General features: G+C 37.6%; 1 protein-coding gene across 1 annotated transcript in view; it reads left to right on the plus strand.

Moving 5' to 3' along the window:
• The window catches only part of LOC136235451 (uncharacterized), a 40,157-nt gene extending 25,120 nt beyond the window's left edge, over nucleotides 1–15,037 (plus strand). The window contains exons 5-8 of the mRNA XM_066025125.1: nucleotides 14,119–14,258; nucleotides 14,328–14,559; nucleotides 14,667–14,736; nucleotides 14,835–15,037. Coding sequence (XP_065881197.1) covers nucleotides 14,119–14,258; nucleotides 14,328–14,559; nucleotides 14,667–14,736; nucleotides 14,835–14,849 — 457 coding nt within the window. The 3' untranslated portion in view covers nucleotides 14,850–15,037. The remainder of the gene's footprint in view (nucleotides 1–14,118; nucleotides 14,259–14,327; nucleotides 14,560–14,666; nucleotides 14,737–14,834) is intronic.
• Nucleotides 15,038–18,997: the final 3,960 nt, after the last annotated feature.

Raw genomic sequence — 18,997 nt, forward strand, 5'->3', positions numbered from 1 at the left:
AATAAAAATAAAAATAAAAGTAACAAAAGAAACAAGAACAAAGGATACGTGTTAGTCTTGAGCAAGACTAACTCTGGGCTGCCTCCCAGTAGCGCCTTTAGTTAACGTCTTCGGCTAGACACATCCGAGCACTAAGACTAGTCTCCAGGAACTTGTAGCTCCATAACTTCACCACTTTCAATCGGGATATTCTCATAAAATGGCGTGAGACGATGGCCATTTACTTTTTGCACTTTCCCGTTCTCCAAAAGCTGAATTTCCACTTCACCATAAGGAAAGATATTAGATACCAAGAAAGGTCTGATCCAACATGATTTTAATTTCCCTGGAAATAATTTCAAACGTGAATGGAATAGGAGCACTTTCTGTCCTATTTGAAATTGTTTCTGAACTATCATTTTGTCGTCATGGAATTTCTTGGTCTTCAATTTGTAAATCATTGAGCTCTCATTAGCTTCATTCTGTAGCTCTTCAAGCTCCTGTACTTGCAGCTTCCTGACACTTTCGATTTCAGTGCTTCCTTCAACAACCACCTGTAATTCATCTTCCCTATATGACTTAAAAGCATGTTCTGTTATTGGTTTGATAACATCTATACCACAAACGGAATGCACTTCGTTAGGAAATTCCATGGCATCATAAACATTAAATTGAACTGTTTTACCATCGAATTCCATAGTCAGTGTTCCTTTGTGAACATCTATCTTGGTCCGGGCGGTCGTTAGGAATGGTCTTCCTAACAAGATTTCGGATGCCTCCGAGGAACGATCGTCATCTTCCATGTCAATAACAAAGAAGTCAGCTGGAAAAATTAATCCATCAACCTGCACCAAAACATCTTCCAACACCCCCTCGGGGTAAACAATAGATTTGTTAGACAGTTGAATAACGACGCCAGTTTCTTCAAGAGGACCAGCATTTAAAGAGGAATAAACAGACTTAGGCATGACATTTATAGACGCTCCTAAGTCACACATTGCCCGTTTAATACTAGTATTCCCAATCTGACATGGAACAGCAAACATACCTCTATCCTTACTTTTTTGGGGCATTTTGCTTTGAAGTACAGCCGACACACTGGCACCCATGGTGATCTTTTCATACCCAACTCTCTTAGTTTTATTAATGCACAAATCTTTAAGGAACTTAGCATATCGAGGAACTTGTTTAACAATATCAATTAATGGAATATTTACCTCGACCTTGCGAAATACCTCAAAGATGTCCTTCTCTTCCTTTTCCTTCTTCGATTTGTCGAACTGATTCGGGTAAGGTGCTGGAGTAACTAAAGGAGGGAGTTTATCTCACTTTTGCACTTCTTCTTCAAGGATTTTATCTTCCTCGACGACGCTCTTCTTGTTGGCCGACTTGTTTAAAACGGGCTGCTCTATTTCTCTTCCGTTACGAAGGGTGATTGCGCTCACGTTTTGCTTTGGATTGTCCACCGGTTGAGAGGGCATTTTACCTTGAGATTGAATCTCACTCAGAGCTGTAACTATTTGAGTCATCTGTTTCTGGAGTTCCTGCACATTAGTTGTAAGATTATGGACAATATCAGTTAAAGGCATACCTGAGTTTTGGGTGGATTGGTGAGGCCGTGATTGATAATTTTGCTGCCTTGGTCTGTAGCTGAGGTTTGGATTATCACGCCACCCTAGGTTGTATGTATTAGAGTACGGATCGTACGTTCTTTGATTTTGCCCTTGGTACCCATTAAGTGCATTGGCTTGTTCCGAATTTTCTTCATACAGAACAGGGCATTCATCAGTGGCGTGTTCAGTGGCAGTGCAAATCCCACACTTCTTCACCTGAGCCGCCTTTCCGAGAGCTAATTGCTGCACAAGACTAGTCAGTTTATTCAATTTCTCTTTAATGTTAGAACTGCTTGCCTCATACGCCTTCTTGGGACCTTCCTGAACTTTCCCAAACTGTTGAGAAGTTGCTGCAATTACTCTGATCAATTCCTTAGCCGCGGTTGGTGTTTTGTCAAGGAAACATCCTCCGTTTGCCGCGTCCACCATTTTTCTTTCCATGCTAAGCATCCCTTCATAGAAATATTGGATCAGAGAATTTTCAGCTACCCGTGTTGAGGGCAATTTTCACATAACTTCATGAACCTCTCCCAATACTCATGAATCGACTCCACATCTTTTTGCTTGATTCCACTGATTTCTCTTCGAATTAATGCCGCTCGGGAGGCTGGAAAATATTTGTCCAGGAATGATTGTACCATCTGGTTCCATGTAGTGATTGTTCCTGATGGCAAATTTAAAAGCCAATCCTTGGCTGCATCTTCTAGTGAGAATGGGAACGCTCTCAACTTCACTTGTTCTTCCGTTACTCCTTGCGGTCTCATGCTGGAGCACACCACATGGAATTGCTTAAGATGCTTATGAGGACTTTCACTCTCCATGCCGTGAAACTTGGGCAACAAATGAATCAACCCGGATTTCAGCTCAAACGACACATCCAAGTTGGGATATGTGATGCATAGGGGCTGATTATTGACCTCTTGCGCCTGAAGTTGCCTTAGAGTTCTGTCTGCCATTGTTTCCTCTTCTGATTGTTCACTTTCTTCGCTGGATATTTCTTCTTCGTCACTAGAACTCGAAGTTTCAGCGCTTTGTAATTTCTGTAACCTTACTTCCTTGCGAAATCTCCGAGCCAGTAATTCAATTTCTAATTCAAAAAGAAGTTGTTATGAATTGTTGGACCTGGTCATAAAAGAAATCAAATCAAATTAGATTATTCCCCGGCAACGGCGCCAAAATTTGATGAGTGCCGAATCCACCAAAAATAATCCCAACTTTCCCTAAACGAATAAATTGTAATAGAGCAAGTAAAGGTCGAACCCAAGGGAATAATATTGACTCAAATCTCTTACGACCTAACGAAATAATTAAATGGGGGGTTTGGAATTGTGAAGCTTATTAAATTTAAATGTAACAAGTCAAAAATCATAACAAGAACAAAACAGAAATTAAAGAAGGTTTGTGAATAATATTTGGATGAATTCGGTTAAGGGGAATCGCAGGATAATTCATACGTTAACGATCATTGACAGATAAAATTGTATTCTCATGTATTCACCGGGTCAGTTTGGCGTGTTCTTCCTTAATAGTGAACTAGTTAAGCACGGCAAATAACTTGTTCCTAATCAATAAACAATCCTATCTCAGCGCCTAAGATTTAATTTATTGACAGCTTAAGAATTAGAAGAACCTGATCTTAGTTAATCGTCTCTCAGCGTCGGAAATTTTGGACTAACTTATCTGTTCATTTGACTCAGATAAACCCAACTAGATTCGTATTAATGTCACGTGGAAGACAAACTCAGGTTTGTCCAACTCGAGTCCGTTCTTCCAAATACGAAGCTAGCTTGATTTAAATAGTCAATAGCTACTTTGTTTGGCTATCTTAGGTGAAACTCTAATAAACCAAATCAGCCATATGATTATTCGATTCGACAAACAACCTGCAGTTATCATTCATAGAACAAACAATCAATTGAGAATAATTCTCTAAACACGATGAACAAATAAACGGCTTAATAAATTGAGAAAAATGAAATACAACGATCTCACGATAACGGAGAAAAATCCCTTGAATTAACCCTTAACCGAAAAAAAATAAATTAGCTATCAATAGCCATGAACGTATGTGTTTTTCTGCTGGAAAAATAATATGTAAAAGCTGATGTTGAACTTGGAAAATCTCCTCTTCTTAAGTCTATCACGATTCCTCAAAATAAGGAATTAAAATCCCTTCAAATTAGCTCTAGAATCCTTCTTCAAATTTAAAATTAATTGCCTCCTCATTTGTCTCCTTCAAATTCGTGCTTTAGCTGAAAATCCTGTTCTCTTTTCGTCCAATCCGGATCAGGAAAGCAATCCCATTCGAAGTAGGAAACTGTCAGCCCGTAACTGCCTTAGTCTTGTGCAAGACTAACTCTGACTCAGACCAATATTTGCCCAATCAGCTCTGGATCACGACCCGACATCAGCTCGGCCCAAATTAAGCCCAATTTATCTCCTTTTAGTCATCATTGGCCTGTAGAGATGAAAATACCAAAAACAAACAATAAAACCCACAAAAATAACAAAACATGATAATTATAAAGCACAAAAGCGGGATTATCTATTGTCGAATTATGCACTTATCAGCCGAAATACACAAAGTGAGTATTTAAGGGTCAGTCTTCTTTTTTCCTATTTTGATTCCTAATCACATTAGGAGATAAAAAATCTCAAAAGATTAATATCTAAATATATATCTAAATAATAATTAGCTAATTAATATATAATCTAAAGATATATAAATGTATCTTTCTCATATTTATATTTCCTAATTAGATTGAATTTGTTTAATGATTCATTAATAATTATAATCAAATTATTATTATTCTAAAATCAATTAGTCAAATTAAATTAACCTATAAATCAATTCGGCACATGCTTATTTCTCTATTGGAACAAGTCCCAAATTACCATTTTTTATATAACTTGGCCATACATAAAATTAGGACGAAAATTAAGAATTTAATCAAATTACCAAATTTGTTTTCCACTTAAATATAACACCCTCTATTGGAGATGCTCTAATATAAGAACTCCACTTTTTTTTTTGCTATACTAAAAACAAACAAAAAGAACTTATTAGGAACCATCTAGAGATAACGATGTGTATATATGATCCTAATAATGCTTTTTGGGTAGCTGAAGTACACACAATTAAGAGCAGTGAGTATTTTTAGCTTTTATAGAAAAAAGTCATAAAGGAAATGACAAAATTACAAACTAACTTTAGCGAGACACGAAAGAACTTTATCATCTTTTGATGTTGGGCTGACCTGGTTCTGAAAAGGCATTTGTTACTCATCAAACCATATAAATGCATCTCATTAATTGCTAATCAAAACTCGTAACTCAATCATTAAATCCTATGGTCAAAATTAACTAATAAAAATTCAAATAAATTATCTCAAACTGATTAAACATGTACTATAGTCCAATGCTATAATTTGAATCTAGAAGAAATTTGGATGCTACTGGCACACCTAGCACGGTCAAGAGGCAACTAAAAACTAGAGCGGGAAAGAATAAAAAAGGTGGCAAGAGATGAACTACTTACTCAATAAGGTGATAACTAATATATATTTGTCATATGCAACATATAAATCACCAAAACATATTACACATGTATATAAGTAAACAAAATTATCACATCAATAGCATTTCATAGTTCATACTATAACTGCATGCACGTTTCCATGCTCATTTCTTAATAAAGGGCCATGCTTGCCAAGCAAAAGTATATCCAATGTTCACCTTCAATTCAAACTATCGCACTCTCAATTACGATATCATCATATTATATATCAACAACACAAGATACCACTCCCCACCAGGTATCATCGCACCACCTAACTGCGTATAACAAAAACAACACATAGTATATCATGCATCCGGAGATACACTAACACTAGCCTCAAGGACAAGTTCCTAGCAAATCATATCTCAACTTAACCATATATATCAACATCACGAAATGACCATTGAGGATAAATCCACCATGATAATATATTAATTAACCATTATTCTCTATTTGTCATTTTATCTCCCAACACAACCAATATCAGACAATCAAGCACCATATTATTAGACGTGTTCATAACATTCATAAATTATATTTCAACACAAACCAATGTGATAAGAATCTTAGTCAATCAATGTACACAATGTATATCACAATCCGCTCAATTCCAAGTTCATTGTATGCATTAGAAACAATTAACTACTAAAACAAATATACAACACATCAATGATTAAACAAATATACAAACCATCAACGATGAATAAATTTTACATTAGTGTGATGTGTTTAATAGAACATGGGCTCAATCTGCCGAAATTGGATTTATTTGATTTACCCAAAATTTTATCATTTTGCTCTCGATTTATCTAAAATTTTACCATTTGGCTTATGATCAATCACAGTTGGTAAAATTTCATCCCATTTGGATAGAGACTTAATAGAATTGTTATTCAATTGATAATATTTTGAAATTATACTTGATAGATTTTAGTTTAGGGATTTGTTTTTATTTGTTTTTCTTGTTTTAAACTAATTAATTATTTTTTTATAAGAAAATCTATGTGGCAAATAAATTTTAAGAGGTGCGACGTGTTAAGTTAATATGTCAAAATATAATCACATATCAGAGGGATATCGATTTTGTTAAGTCTTTATCAAAATTGAGTGGAATTTTACCAATTGGGATCGTTTAAAGACTAAATATGATCAATAATAGATCAGTGGCCAAATAATAAAAATTTACATAAATAAGTGGCTAAATAACACTTTAACACAAATGATAAATTATAATTCATAAACTGTATCTTGTAATTTATAAAAGGTGTTACACACATTTGGTTCATAAACTAAAGCTTTAAAGTCAATTAGGATCTTAAAGTATCAAAATCATCAATCAGATCTCTGAACTAAGTAAAAATTATCAATTGAATCCTCATTCTATCCTAAAATCAGAAATTGCGACTATTTGATATAAACTGTAATAATTTATGCGTTGGTTCAAAATGAGTTTGAGGAAGAGAGCCTGAAACTGTTCAACCGAATGATTTTCGATAAGGTTTCAACTGATGGTTTTTGTTTAGAATGGGGACTCAATTGCTGATTTTTTGTTAGTTTAAAGACATGATCCATGATTTAGATAGTTTAAGGTCATAATTGACTTTCAAACCTTAGCTTAGGGAACCAAATGGGTATTATACCTTTATAAAAATTTAAGAATTTATAAAATAATAGGTTGAAATTTGATAACAAAATAATTAGATTCTAATTCATAAAATATAAATTGTTATATATATAAAAGTAGAGCCAGCGGTCTAAGTTATAAGAACTAATATATGAAACAGTTCATAAAAAATCAAAACTAATAGATGAAATGAACTTTGATATTTTTTTAATTAAAAAAAATATGAGGCCTCACTAAAAGTGAGGCCCTAAGCCCTGGCCTTGGAGAACTCCCCTAGAGCCGACCCTGGTTATAGGCTACTGTCAAATTAATTAAGTCCAATTATTCTAGGAAAAATTAAATATTCATTTAAATATTTCCATTTAAGTAACACCTAATAAGATAGTTCTTCTTATCGACAACTAAAAAATAATTTGAGTGATTAAAACTCGACGATGAAATTTTATTTCCGATTGATGGTTTAATCCAGAAGTTCAATATGTGAAAGAATAGAGAATAAAATCTAATATCCATAAATCATATTTTAAATAATCCTGTCAAAAAACCGAAAGTATACCATATGTAGATTTAACAAAAAGTAAAAAAACTCAGGATCGAGCTTACCAGCTAGAAATGGAACCGATGGTCAAAAGAAGAAATGGAGTAAGCTTTAATGGAAGCATGAGGGAAAGGGTGTTAGTAACTCCTTATGGAGTAAGCTTTAATGGAAGATCGAAAGTAGTATTCAATGTAAAATGTGGCGGCTATATATGAGTAGGGTTTCAGAGTAGGAGGAGAAGAAATAGGAGCTCGTGAATACCAAAGTTTTCCTCTTTCCTTTTCCTCTTTTGTTTTTTTCTTTTTCATTTCTTTCATATTAATTTTTTTTTCTCACAAGTATTGTTCTACTCAACACGTGTCTCTCTATTTTTTTTAATTAATTTCTATTTTTTTAATTTATTTATTTTTTTAATGGCAAGACTAATTAGAAAAATATAAATTTATCGGAGGTGGTGAGTGAGGGAGGCTGGCGGAGGGAAAGTAGAAGCGGAAGGGGGGGATCTGGTTTCGTCGGGTAGAGCGGCGGAAGGGAGAGGGTTTATCGGTTATTCTGTGGCTGTGGGAGGCGGCAGGTTTGTGGAAAAAGAATTGGGGGTTTGTGGAAAATCTAAAAAGGATGGGGGATTTGTCGCAGGTTCAGGCGGGGTAGGAAGGGTTGCTGAGTCTCACGATGGGGGGTGTGGGAATAAGGGCGATGGGAATGAGGTGATGGCTGGGAGTGGGGTATTAGGCGAGGGTTTAGGAGAGGGACGAGTTCTTGCTGGGCAGACACGTGGTGATGGAGGCAGGGAAACACATCTCATGGGTGGGGAGGCGGTGGTCGGTGGGAATAGAGGAATTAAGGAGGGTCCCATGGCTTTGGGAAAGGAGAATGGGGATAATTTACCAGTAAATGAAAGGGATTTGGCTAGGTTAGGGAATTTTTATGGTGGGGAAACTCGGGAGATTATGGAGGCTTCCAATGATCGGGCCAGTATAGTTGATTCTATTAACCATATTGGAGAATTGGCAAATAAGTTTAATTCCAATTTAGGAATAGGTCATTTTTCTTGGAAAGATAAGGTGATGGGTGTGGTAGAGGAGGTACCTTGTGAAGAGGAAGATGCTATGGAGGATGACTTAGAAGAATTTCTTTCAGATTCTGATGAAGAGGATAGTGATTATGATGATCCGCTTTGTCATGTGATTCGCCTTTCCTCGGGAGAGAAGCGGGCTCTTAGAGCCAAACAGAAGCTTGCTCTAATTGTTACAGTGTTGGGTAAGAAAATTAGTTTCAATTATTTCGCTCAGAGAATTCATGCATAGTGGGCAAAGAAAGGCAAAATTAGTATTACAGATCTTGAAAATGATTACTATGTAATTAAGTTTACAAGCTCTGAGGATTTTAATGCAGTTATTAGTGGGGGTCCTTATATTATTTCTAACCAAGTTCTGGCTTTAACGCCATGGGTTCCAAATTTCAATCCACATAATTGTTCGGTGAACAGAATTCTGACATGGGTTAGATTCCCAGGGCTTCCGATTGAATATTACAACGAAAGTTTTCTTAACAAAATAGGTGGTTTGGTTGGCAAGGTCCACCATGTGGATAAAACAACTATAGGGGCTATTAGAGGTAAGTTTGCAAGAGTTTGTATTGATGTTGATCTTACTAAACCACTATTGTCTAAGTTTTGTGTTCATAATAAGGTCTATTTTATAGAATATGAAGGCCTTAATAATATTTGTTTTGAATGTGGCATATATGGCCATACTTGTGATGGGTGCCCTAAGAGGGAAAAGGGGCAGAAAGAGGTTAGTGAGGTGGTTGAAGGTAGAGATGAAAGTACTCATAAGGAGGAGGGAGATTTCGATCCCTGGATGGTTGCTAAAAGATCTGCAAGACGCAGGACTCGGCCTCCGATTGTTCAGAATCGCCCTCCGGATATTAATATCCAGAATTCTCAGAATCATTCGAAGATAGTCTCATCTGAAAGAGGGAAACTTGGCCCAAGAGTTGATCAGGGTTCTGGGGGAAGGTCGAGCTTGAATTCGGGTTCTAGATTTGGAGCTCTGAATACAATGGAAGCTCAAGAGCTAGAACAGAGTGATAAGCATATTGGGAAGAGCATACCAGGTTCAGACTCAACAGAAACTTCTGACAGAGGGATTGTGAATGTCAACCCCCTTCTTATGTCCAAAGATGATGGCCAGAATGTTTCCAAGAGCTATGTTACAAATATGAAAGAGAAGAATAAAGAGGTTAGTAGTCCTAAACCCTATGTTGAACAATATGGTGGAAAAATCATAGGGGTTAACAAGATTAGTATGAAAAAGCCTAAAAGCAAGCAGAAAAGTATTCATAATTCTAGGAATTCAGTAAATGGTCTGGATAAGAGGGGTCCTAATGGTACCTCAGGGAGGCTCTTAGGAGCCCCTAATAAATACCTTATGTAAGGTTTTGGTGTGGTCAAGTAGTCTTCCTTTCTATGGATTTGTTGGCTTGGAATGTTAGAGGAGCGGCTAGCAAGGCTACCCGGGTCCATGTTAATGATTTAATTAAAAAATTTAATCCATCTTGTTTTGTGTTAATGGAAACTAAGATTAGTGGTGTTAAGGCAGAGGAGGTGGTTAAAAAGTTTAGAAACTGGAGTTACATTAGATCGGAAGCTACTGGTCGTGCTGGTGGGATTTGGCTTTTTTGGAAGCCAGATCGTATTCATTTCGATATTATTAGTATGGATAAGCAGTTCATTCATTGTAAAGTAAACTTGCCTGGTAATAATCCTTTCTTTTTTACCTTTGTTTATGCTGATCCTGTCCTGGCTAATCGTAATAGGCTTTGGGAAGCCCTCTATTCTATTAGTATTAATATGATGGATTCTTGGTTTGTGGCTGGTGATTTTTAATGATATTGCTGTTATGAGTGATCAGAGAGGGGGGGCTAATCACTATGTCAATCGTTGTCTGAATCATAAGCAGAGTATGGATATGTGTGGGCTGTCAGATTTGGGAGCCGCTGGTCATAAATTTACTTGGAAGCGGAATAGTACTTTTGTTCGTCTTGATAAGGTTTATGCCAATGTTTGTGCTCAAGTCAGGTTTACTGAGGTTTCTGTTCTTAATTTACCTTTTAGACATTCAGATCATTGTCCTATCTCATTTAGGTTGTGTAGAGGCCAGCAGTCTAAAGGGAATAGGCCGTTTAGATATCAGATTGCTTGGGAATCTCATCTTGAGTTTAAAAATTTTGTTAAAGAGAATTGGATTCCTCATTCTAATGTCTTACAAGCCTCGGAAGGTTTCAGAAAGAATGTTATTGATTGGAATAAAAAGATCTTTGGTCATATTATTAGGAGGAAGAATAACTTGTTGAGAAGAATTGAGGGTATTCATAGGAGATTGGAGGCTAGATATGATCATAGTTTGGATGGTCTTCTGAGAACCCTTCAGAGGGAGCTTGAAGCTGTTTTAAGACAGGAAGAGCTTCTGTGGTTTCAGAAGTCTAGAAAAATTTGGATTAAAGATGGTGATCGTAATACCAAGTTTTTTCATCTTTCTACTATAATTAGAAGGCAGAGGAACATGATTGATGCGATTAAAGATTGTAATGGTAATTGGGTCTATGAGAATGAAGATATTCGCGATCTTGCCCTTAACTTTTACAAAGATTTATTCAAAGAAGAGACTATTGATCTAAATAAAGCTCAGTCAGTAACTACTTATCCCAGGATTGAGGAGGATAATTTTCTGAAAGCCTTCCAGCCCTTTAAAAAGGAGGAGATTGATCATGCGATTTTTAGCATGGGAGCCACTAAAGCTCCAGGGATTGATGGCATTCCTGCTGGTTTCTATCATAAGCATTGGGATACTGTGAAGGAAGGTATTTATAAGTTTATTGAAGGAGTGTTTACAAATCCTGAGAATATCAGGCTTGTGAATAAGACCCTGCTTGTTCTGATACCCAAAGTTGAAAAACCTTCTTCTTTTTTACAAATGAGACCGATCAGCCTTTGTAATGTTATTTATAAAACAGTCACCAAAATGGTGGCTAATAGACTCCGGGGTATTCTTCCTGATATTATTAGTCAGAACCAAGGTAGTTTTGTTCCTGGTAGACAAATGATGGATAATGTTGTTATTGCCCAGGAGATGGTTCATTCAATGAAGATCAAAAAGGGTAGAAAAGGTATTGTGGCTCTCAAGCTGGATCTGGAGAAAGCTTATGATCGCCTTAACTGGAGTTTTTTACTTCAGAGTCTTGAAAGAGCTGAAATCCCGGAGAGCTGGAGGAGGTTAATTGAGGTTTGCATTTCTTCTCCTACTTTTCAGGTTTTGATAAATGGGGATATGTCTGAGGAATTTTCCTCATCAAGGGGTATTAGGCAAGGTGATCCCATGAGCCCCTTTCTTTTTGTTATAGCTATGGAAAGATTAACTCACCTAATCCAGGAGGCTATTGATAATAGGACTTTTCATCCAGTGTCTATTAATAGATTCTGTCCTGCTATTACTCATTTATTTTTTTGCGGATGATGTGATGATTTTTGTGGAAGGGACTGAGGATCGGATGGGGGAGATTATGAAAATCATTAATTATTTTTGTGAAGCCTCTGGTCAAAAGCTTAATATTCAGAAGTCTAGAATGCTTTGTTCTAAAAACATGAGTACTGGAATGTGCAAGAAGTTGAGTGATATTTCAGGTATTCCTTTAACCAATTCTTTTGGTAATTATCTTGGGGTTCCTCTCCATAACGATAGAGTCTCTAAAGCTTCTTTTAAAGAGATTCTGGATAGAACTAATAGCAAATGTGCTAATTGGAAAGCTAAGACTTTGTCTCTAGCGGGGCGTCTTACTCTTATTAAGTCGGTCAATTGTGCGGTTCCTAACCATATTATGCAAGCCTGTAGATTACCGGAGCCGGTCCTCAATGATCTGGATAAAATTAATCGCCGTTTTCTGTGGGGGAATTCTGGGGATAGTAAGAAGATACATCTTGTTCCTTGGAAGGAGGTTTGTAAGCCTAGAGATATAGGGGGTCTGGGGATCAGACAAGCTAAAGATAATAATAAGGTTCTATTGATGAAGCTTCTTTGGAGAATGTGGCAAAATCCTTCGGCGCTTTGGGTTCGCTTACTTTGTGGAAAGTATAGAAAAGATAAGATTCTTGGAGGGCCTAAAGATAGAGTTGTTAATTATTCCTTTCTCTGGAAAGGCCTGAGCTCTATTTTTTCAGAATTTTGTTCTGGGATTGGTTGGGATGTGGGTAATGGTAAGACTATCAGCTTCTGGCATGATAAGTGGATTGGTGACAAGTCTCTGTTAGAGGTTTGTAGCTCTCTTCCTCCTGATAATTTTCGTAACTGGAAGATTGCTGATGTGGTGGATTCTGAAGGTGATTGGATTTGGTCTAAATTTGAGGCTTTCTTTAGTTTGGAGACTCTCCTTAGAATTAGAGGGGTAAAGATTAGTAGCATGGAAGAGGATAAGGATAATTATTGTTGGGCTTCTACCAACAATGGTGCTTATACTTGTAAGTCTGCCTTTGAGGCTTTTAGCAACAGTGATGAAGAGCCTCATTCAGCTATTTGGAAGTTGTTATGGTCAATGAAAGTGCCCTACAGAGTTAGAAGTTTCTTATGGCTTGGGATCAAAAACAGGCTGCTTACTAATTCAGATAGGAAAAGGCGCCATCTGGTGGATTCTGGAGATTGTAGCAGATGTAGAGGGCATGAAGAAACCATTTGTCATGCTCTGAGGGACTGTGAGAAAAGCAAAGGTATTTGGAGGAAAATTCTCCCCAGTCATATGATTGAGATGTTCTTCTCTTATTCCAATCTTGAGTGGTTTGAGGATGGGGTGAGTGGGAAGTTGCTTACTAATCTAAAGCATGGAGAAATCTTCTTTTCGGTTGTCTGTCACCAAATCTGGGATTGGAGAAATAAGGAGATTTTTGAATCTGATTCTATTAATATCCCTAACTTGGTGGAATTTTTTGCTAAAAAGGTTTACCATGTTATTAATAGTTTTATGGAAGACTCTTTTGATAGATATACTCAAAGAAAGGCTGTTCACTTTCTTTGCTGGAGAAGACCTCGAGAAGGGTTGATAAAGCTTAATACGGATGGCTCTTGTCTAGTCAATGGTAATATTGCTGCAGGTGGAGTCTTGAGAGATGATGGGGGTGCTTGGATTTCTGGGTTCTCGCATAATCTTGGCATAGGGTCCTCCTTTCTGGCGGAGTTGTGGGGTATTTATTCTGGTCTTACCCTGGCCAAGAGTTTGGGGGTAGTTAATCTGAGCGTTGAATCTGATAATCAGGAAGCTATCAGGTTAATATCAAGCAATTTAGCTATTGGGTTGAATAGCAAGAATCTAATTAAAGGGATCAAGAGGCTCTGCCATTCCTTTGCCTCTATCACTTTCTGTCATATCTTTAGGGAGCAAAACAGGGTGGTGGATCGTCTGGCGGCTGCTGGTCATGAAGGAAGTTGGGGAGTCACTACTTATTCTTCTCCTCCGGCCTTTCTTTCCCCGGTCCTTCTAGAGGATGTGGTGGGGGTTAGCTTTCCAAGGCTGATCCCGGGTTAGGTTTTGTTTGTTTGTTTTTATTTTCTTGCTCCTATAAAAAAAAGAAAAATATAAATTTGAACATGAGTTTCATTTGCCCATATAGATAAAAGGCCTAATTTTTTGTTTAATAAAATAAATTTAGTGGCAAAAAATTTAGTCCTTAAAATGTGGTGGCAAAACACTTTTCAGAAGTTAATGGTTGTTTGGAAAGACTAATTTATATTTTGTTTGTTCTCTTTATTAATTGAAGGTTTGATGAGGAAACCGACTCCTCTGAATATACTAATTGCAGTAATGAAGAAAAACCACCCATCTTTGTTGAACTGGGTGAAACAGGTTATAAGCTATTCAGGCTTGATTACGTGTGGGTATCAAAGCCTGATGATCCTGGTAAGCCTCATCTTTTCCTCTTTGAATATACTATAGGCATTATCTTGAGTCTCATTAATTAATTTGCAGAAATAACCTTTGGATGTGGTTTTCGTCCACCTGAAAAGGAGTACCCTCATCCTATTGCTACAGATGCTGATCATTATCATACTGCTCAAATTGCTTATCCGTGTCCCGAATCCACCAAACAACAAGAGTTGGCTAAATTATTCCAACCTAAAGGGAAAAACCATCAAAAATATGGTAAGGTTGTAGGGCGAATTCGAACGGTATATGATTTCAAGGAGCTTGACCACCAGTGGTAAAGTTTCTTATTTGCACTACTTATATACTTCACTAATTTTCATTTATCTGTTCAGTTTTTAGTATGAATGATTATACTAACAAACTTTCTATATATAAAAACAGTTCCTTTAGCCCTGAGGTTTCAGATCATGAATATGCTGAGCACACCTTAAAATGCATAAATATGAAGGAGGTTTGCATCTTCTCTCTCTCTTATGTGCATTATAAAAAACTCATGCGTTGCTTTTTTACTTTTGTATTTTGGCTAAGATGTTGGGTTTGAACTCGTAGACACCTTGGGTGTGAAACGTCAACTGTTACTGATGCTACCTGATGGGTATTCACATTGGTGTCATGCCTGCTTCACTGCTAAACCGAAAAATGGAGATCATGATGCCTCTCCGGTTACCTTCTTTGTCGAACTGCAGGACCCGGCAGTAGAGGGGTTTCGTCTGAGTACCTATAGTAAACTCATGGATGGTGGTAATACTCATAATATATAACCACTTGTAGTACATTATAAATCCAAACTTTGATTCTTCTTTTCTGAATTGATATGAAAATATGAGTTGCTAATGAACTTTGCATATACGATTCAACATGGTTGCGGAATTTGTCCATGAAATGAAAAGTTTCCTCATCCTCCTTGGTAATCTCCTTGTTCTTGACCTTCGTGACCATATAATCGTCGTTATCATTGGCCACCCTTAGATTCGTGTAGAATTCCTTTACTAACTGCGGATAAGTGGTTCCCGGGAGAGAGAAGAGATCGATCCATCCGTTTTTTGTGATCCAGTCGCAGAAGGGTTTCTCTGCTTCTACGAAGCTCTTGGAGAACCAGTGGGAATGGAAAACCTTGAGGTTTTTGACGTTTTTGAGGACCGGGGAGAACGTCCTTTCCCTAGGTTGTTTATTCTTCTTCTTCTTTGAAGAAGTCGCTTGGTCAGTGCGAGGGTTTTTGTCGTGGGAGCTGACCTCACCCTTTGATTTGTCATGCTGACCATGGGTTTGATTTTCCTCCTCTGAGGTTTCTTGATATTCCTGCTCAGCAGGAGACGAAGGATTCATATTGGAGCGGTTGTCATTGTATTGTTCGTCGGAGTTATTCTAGGAATCGCTAGACATGATGTTCTTGAGGATTTGAGAATTTCAGAAAACTTTGCGATTTGAGAGAAAGAGAGATCGAGTGCGAAAATTTCAAGCGTAAAGAGAGATTAGTGGAAAATCGTCCACTATTTATAGTCGGTGCGTGTTGATCTGATAGGTCGGAATGGCGATTCATTCTCGATTTAATCAACGACAGTTATCTCTGGCATTAATGACACATTCGGCGCTTGGTTTTCTAATCATTACGCTTACGTTATCTTATGTGGCTACTTAAATACGCGTGCGAGCATTAAATGTGCAAGTAGTTCTACTCAGCATCTAGGATTCGAAACGTTTGAAGTTTAGAGTGAATAGTTTGGCCCAGAAGGGATTCATATCATGTTTAGAAACTCATCATTTAGTAATCACTCAATATATATAGCAACTCAGCATGTAGTGATTCTATGGTATTCATATTTGCTCAGCATATGACAGTTACTCAACATGTAATAATTACTCGACATATTATAATCACTCAACATACGTTTTACTTAGAAATTTATTGAAGAGGATTAGACATACCGATAGCTTCCCTTAGTATGTTGAACTGCTCACGAGCCAATGGCTTCGTGAAGATATCTGCAAGCTGTTCATCCGTTGGGACGTAGGTCAACTTGATCTCACCTTTGAGTACATGATCTCTGATGAAGTGATGCCTTATGCTGACATGCTTCATCCTGCTGTGTTGGATTGGATTTTTGGATAAGTCAATGGCACTTTTGTTGTCACATTTGACTTCGATTGTTTTCGTTTGAACTCCATAATCATCCAGCTGTTGCTTGATCCATAGGACTTGTGCAACACAACTTCCATCAGCAATGTACTCAGCTTCAGTTGTTGACAGGGCAACTGAGACTGCTTCTTACTGAACCAAGACACTATACAGCTTCCAAGGAAATGACATCCTCCTGAAGTGCTTTTCCGCTCTAGCTTGTCTCATCCATAGTCAGCGTCAGTGTATCCGATGAGTGTGAAATCATTTGTGTTTGGATACCACAAACCTGCATTCACTGAGCTTTGCAAATATCTAAGGATTCTTTTTACAGCTATGTAATGAGATTCCTTAGGGTCAGCTTGATATCTTGCGCAGTAACATACTGAGTACTGAATGTCTGGCCTACTTGCAGTTAGATAAAGTAGAGAGCCAATCATACCTCGATATAATTTGCTGTCTACTGACTTACCTTTTTCATCAGTGTCAGTACCCATTGGGTAGATATTGGCTTACAACCTTCCATATCGAATTTCTTCAATATCTCTTTAGCATACTTAGTCTGGCTAATGACGATGCCATTTTTACCTTGTTTGATTTGAAGTCCAAGGAAGAAGTTGAGTTCTCCCATTATTGACATCTCAAACTCAGTTTGCATTTGTTTGCTAAATTCCTTGCACATAGATTCATTAGTAGCACCAAAGATAATACCATCTATGTATATTTGTGCCAACATGGTATCTTTACCCTTTTTCTTAATGAATAAGGTTGTGTCATCTTTTCCTCTGACATAGTTCCTAGTTAGCAGAAAATTGGTCAGCCTTTCATACCAAGCACGTGGTGCTTGCTTCAGGCCATACATAGCCTTTTTTAGTTTATAAACATGGTTTGGGAATTTTGGATCCTCAAACCCTGGAGGCTGACTAACATAGACCTCTTCATTTATAACTCCATTAAGAAATGCAATTTTAACATCCATTTGGAACAATTTAAAATTTATAAAGCTAGCATATGCACATAATATTCTTATAGCCTCTAATCTAGCTACTGGGGCAAAGGTCTCACCATAGTCAATACCTTCCTGCTGACTGTAACCTTGAGCTACAAGGTTGGCTTTGTTTCTGACTACGTTACCTTGTTCATCGAGTTTATTTAGAAATACCCACTTTGTTCTTATGGTTTTTTTATTCTTTGGTTTAGGAACTAAATCCCATACTTCGTTTCTCCTGAATTGATCAAGTTCTTCTTGCATCGCATTGATCCAAAATTCATCGTGCTCAGCTTCTGAGAAGTTTTTCGGTTCATGAACTGAGACGAACGCAACATTACTAAGATATCTCCTGAGTTGATTTCTAGTCATCAGGGTGTTCTCAGCAGCATCAAGAATGGACTTCTCTGAGTGTGCTCTTGGAACCTTGATTTCTTTTGGCAGTGTAGGGTCTTCATGAACTGGTGTTTCAACAATCTCTGCAGGCTCATATTGGTCAGTAAAGGTAATATGAGGTTCACTTTTACCTTCGGTCAGCCCTTGAGGTAATGACTCAGCGGCTCCATTTTGGTCAGCGGAAGCTGAGCATGGGTCATCTTCGGTAGGCTGACGTATCTTCCCCGCAGGGTCAGTTTCATCGAACTCAATTGTTAGACGAGGTGCCGCGGCCTAATCTCTCGGGCGGATCGGGGGGTGGACACCTCATGGCGACGTAAGCTGTGATTGGCGCCGAAAGCAACCAATCGTGGAATCAAGCTGCTCGGCAGGACCGGAGCTCGGAGATATGGAAGAGTCGCCACCCACGAATGGAAAAATGAACACCGATCCCTTGCGGGAGACCGGTGTGGGTTCGAGAAACTTAGGTACGAGCCGAGAAGGCTAGCTCCTTTCCGGAGAAAGGCTACTAGGCACCCCGACATCGCCCGGTTATGAACCACCGGCCTCCTACTCAGCATGTTAGGCGATAACGGACTAATCGTATACTTCTTTAAGTTTAAAATTCATTTGAAACCTTTTGTTTCTCTTTTTAGAAACCGTTTTGAGCATATATTATTGAAAAGCCACTTTAGTAAAGAATCACCCATTTACATCAGTTCGATATACATACAAAGAGAGGGGGGAGAAAGAAGTGGTTTATTTACAACATGATTTACATTTCGTGTTACATGTTAATTCTATACTAACTCATTTCCCCAAAACGAGTTTATTTACATGATTCGCACCTTAATCGCCGTTGGAATGATTTAGGTGCGTTTTTAAAACCCCGTTTGATGAAGTTCACCCGAATCGCCGTTGGAACGACTCGAGTGTTTGAAAACGTTAAGGTAAAAACCTTTAATAAGAAAACGTGGTTAAGCATACAAGTCAATTTATTTTATATAAATCATTTAAGAAAACGATTCAAAAACTCTATTATTCACAATGAAAACGATTTTAATTACAAGGTTCGCTTAATCCATCGTTGGAACGGACTAAGGTTTTAAAACGTGGTGTTTTAGGAAACGATTTGAAATGTCAAGAAAACACTATTTATTTACATTAGGAACCTCTAAAAATCCATTAGTTAAATAATTAAATTGAAAACTCTTTTTGTGATTTATTTTCCCC

Source organism: Euphorbia lathyris, chromosome 7 (assembly GCF_963576675.1).
Source record: "Euphorbia lathyris chromosome 7, ddEupLath1.1, whole genome shotgun sequence".
NCBI lineage: Eukaryota > Viridiplantae > Streptophyta > Magnoliopsida > Malpighiales > Euphorbiaceae > Euphorbia > Euphorbia lathyris.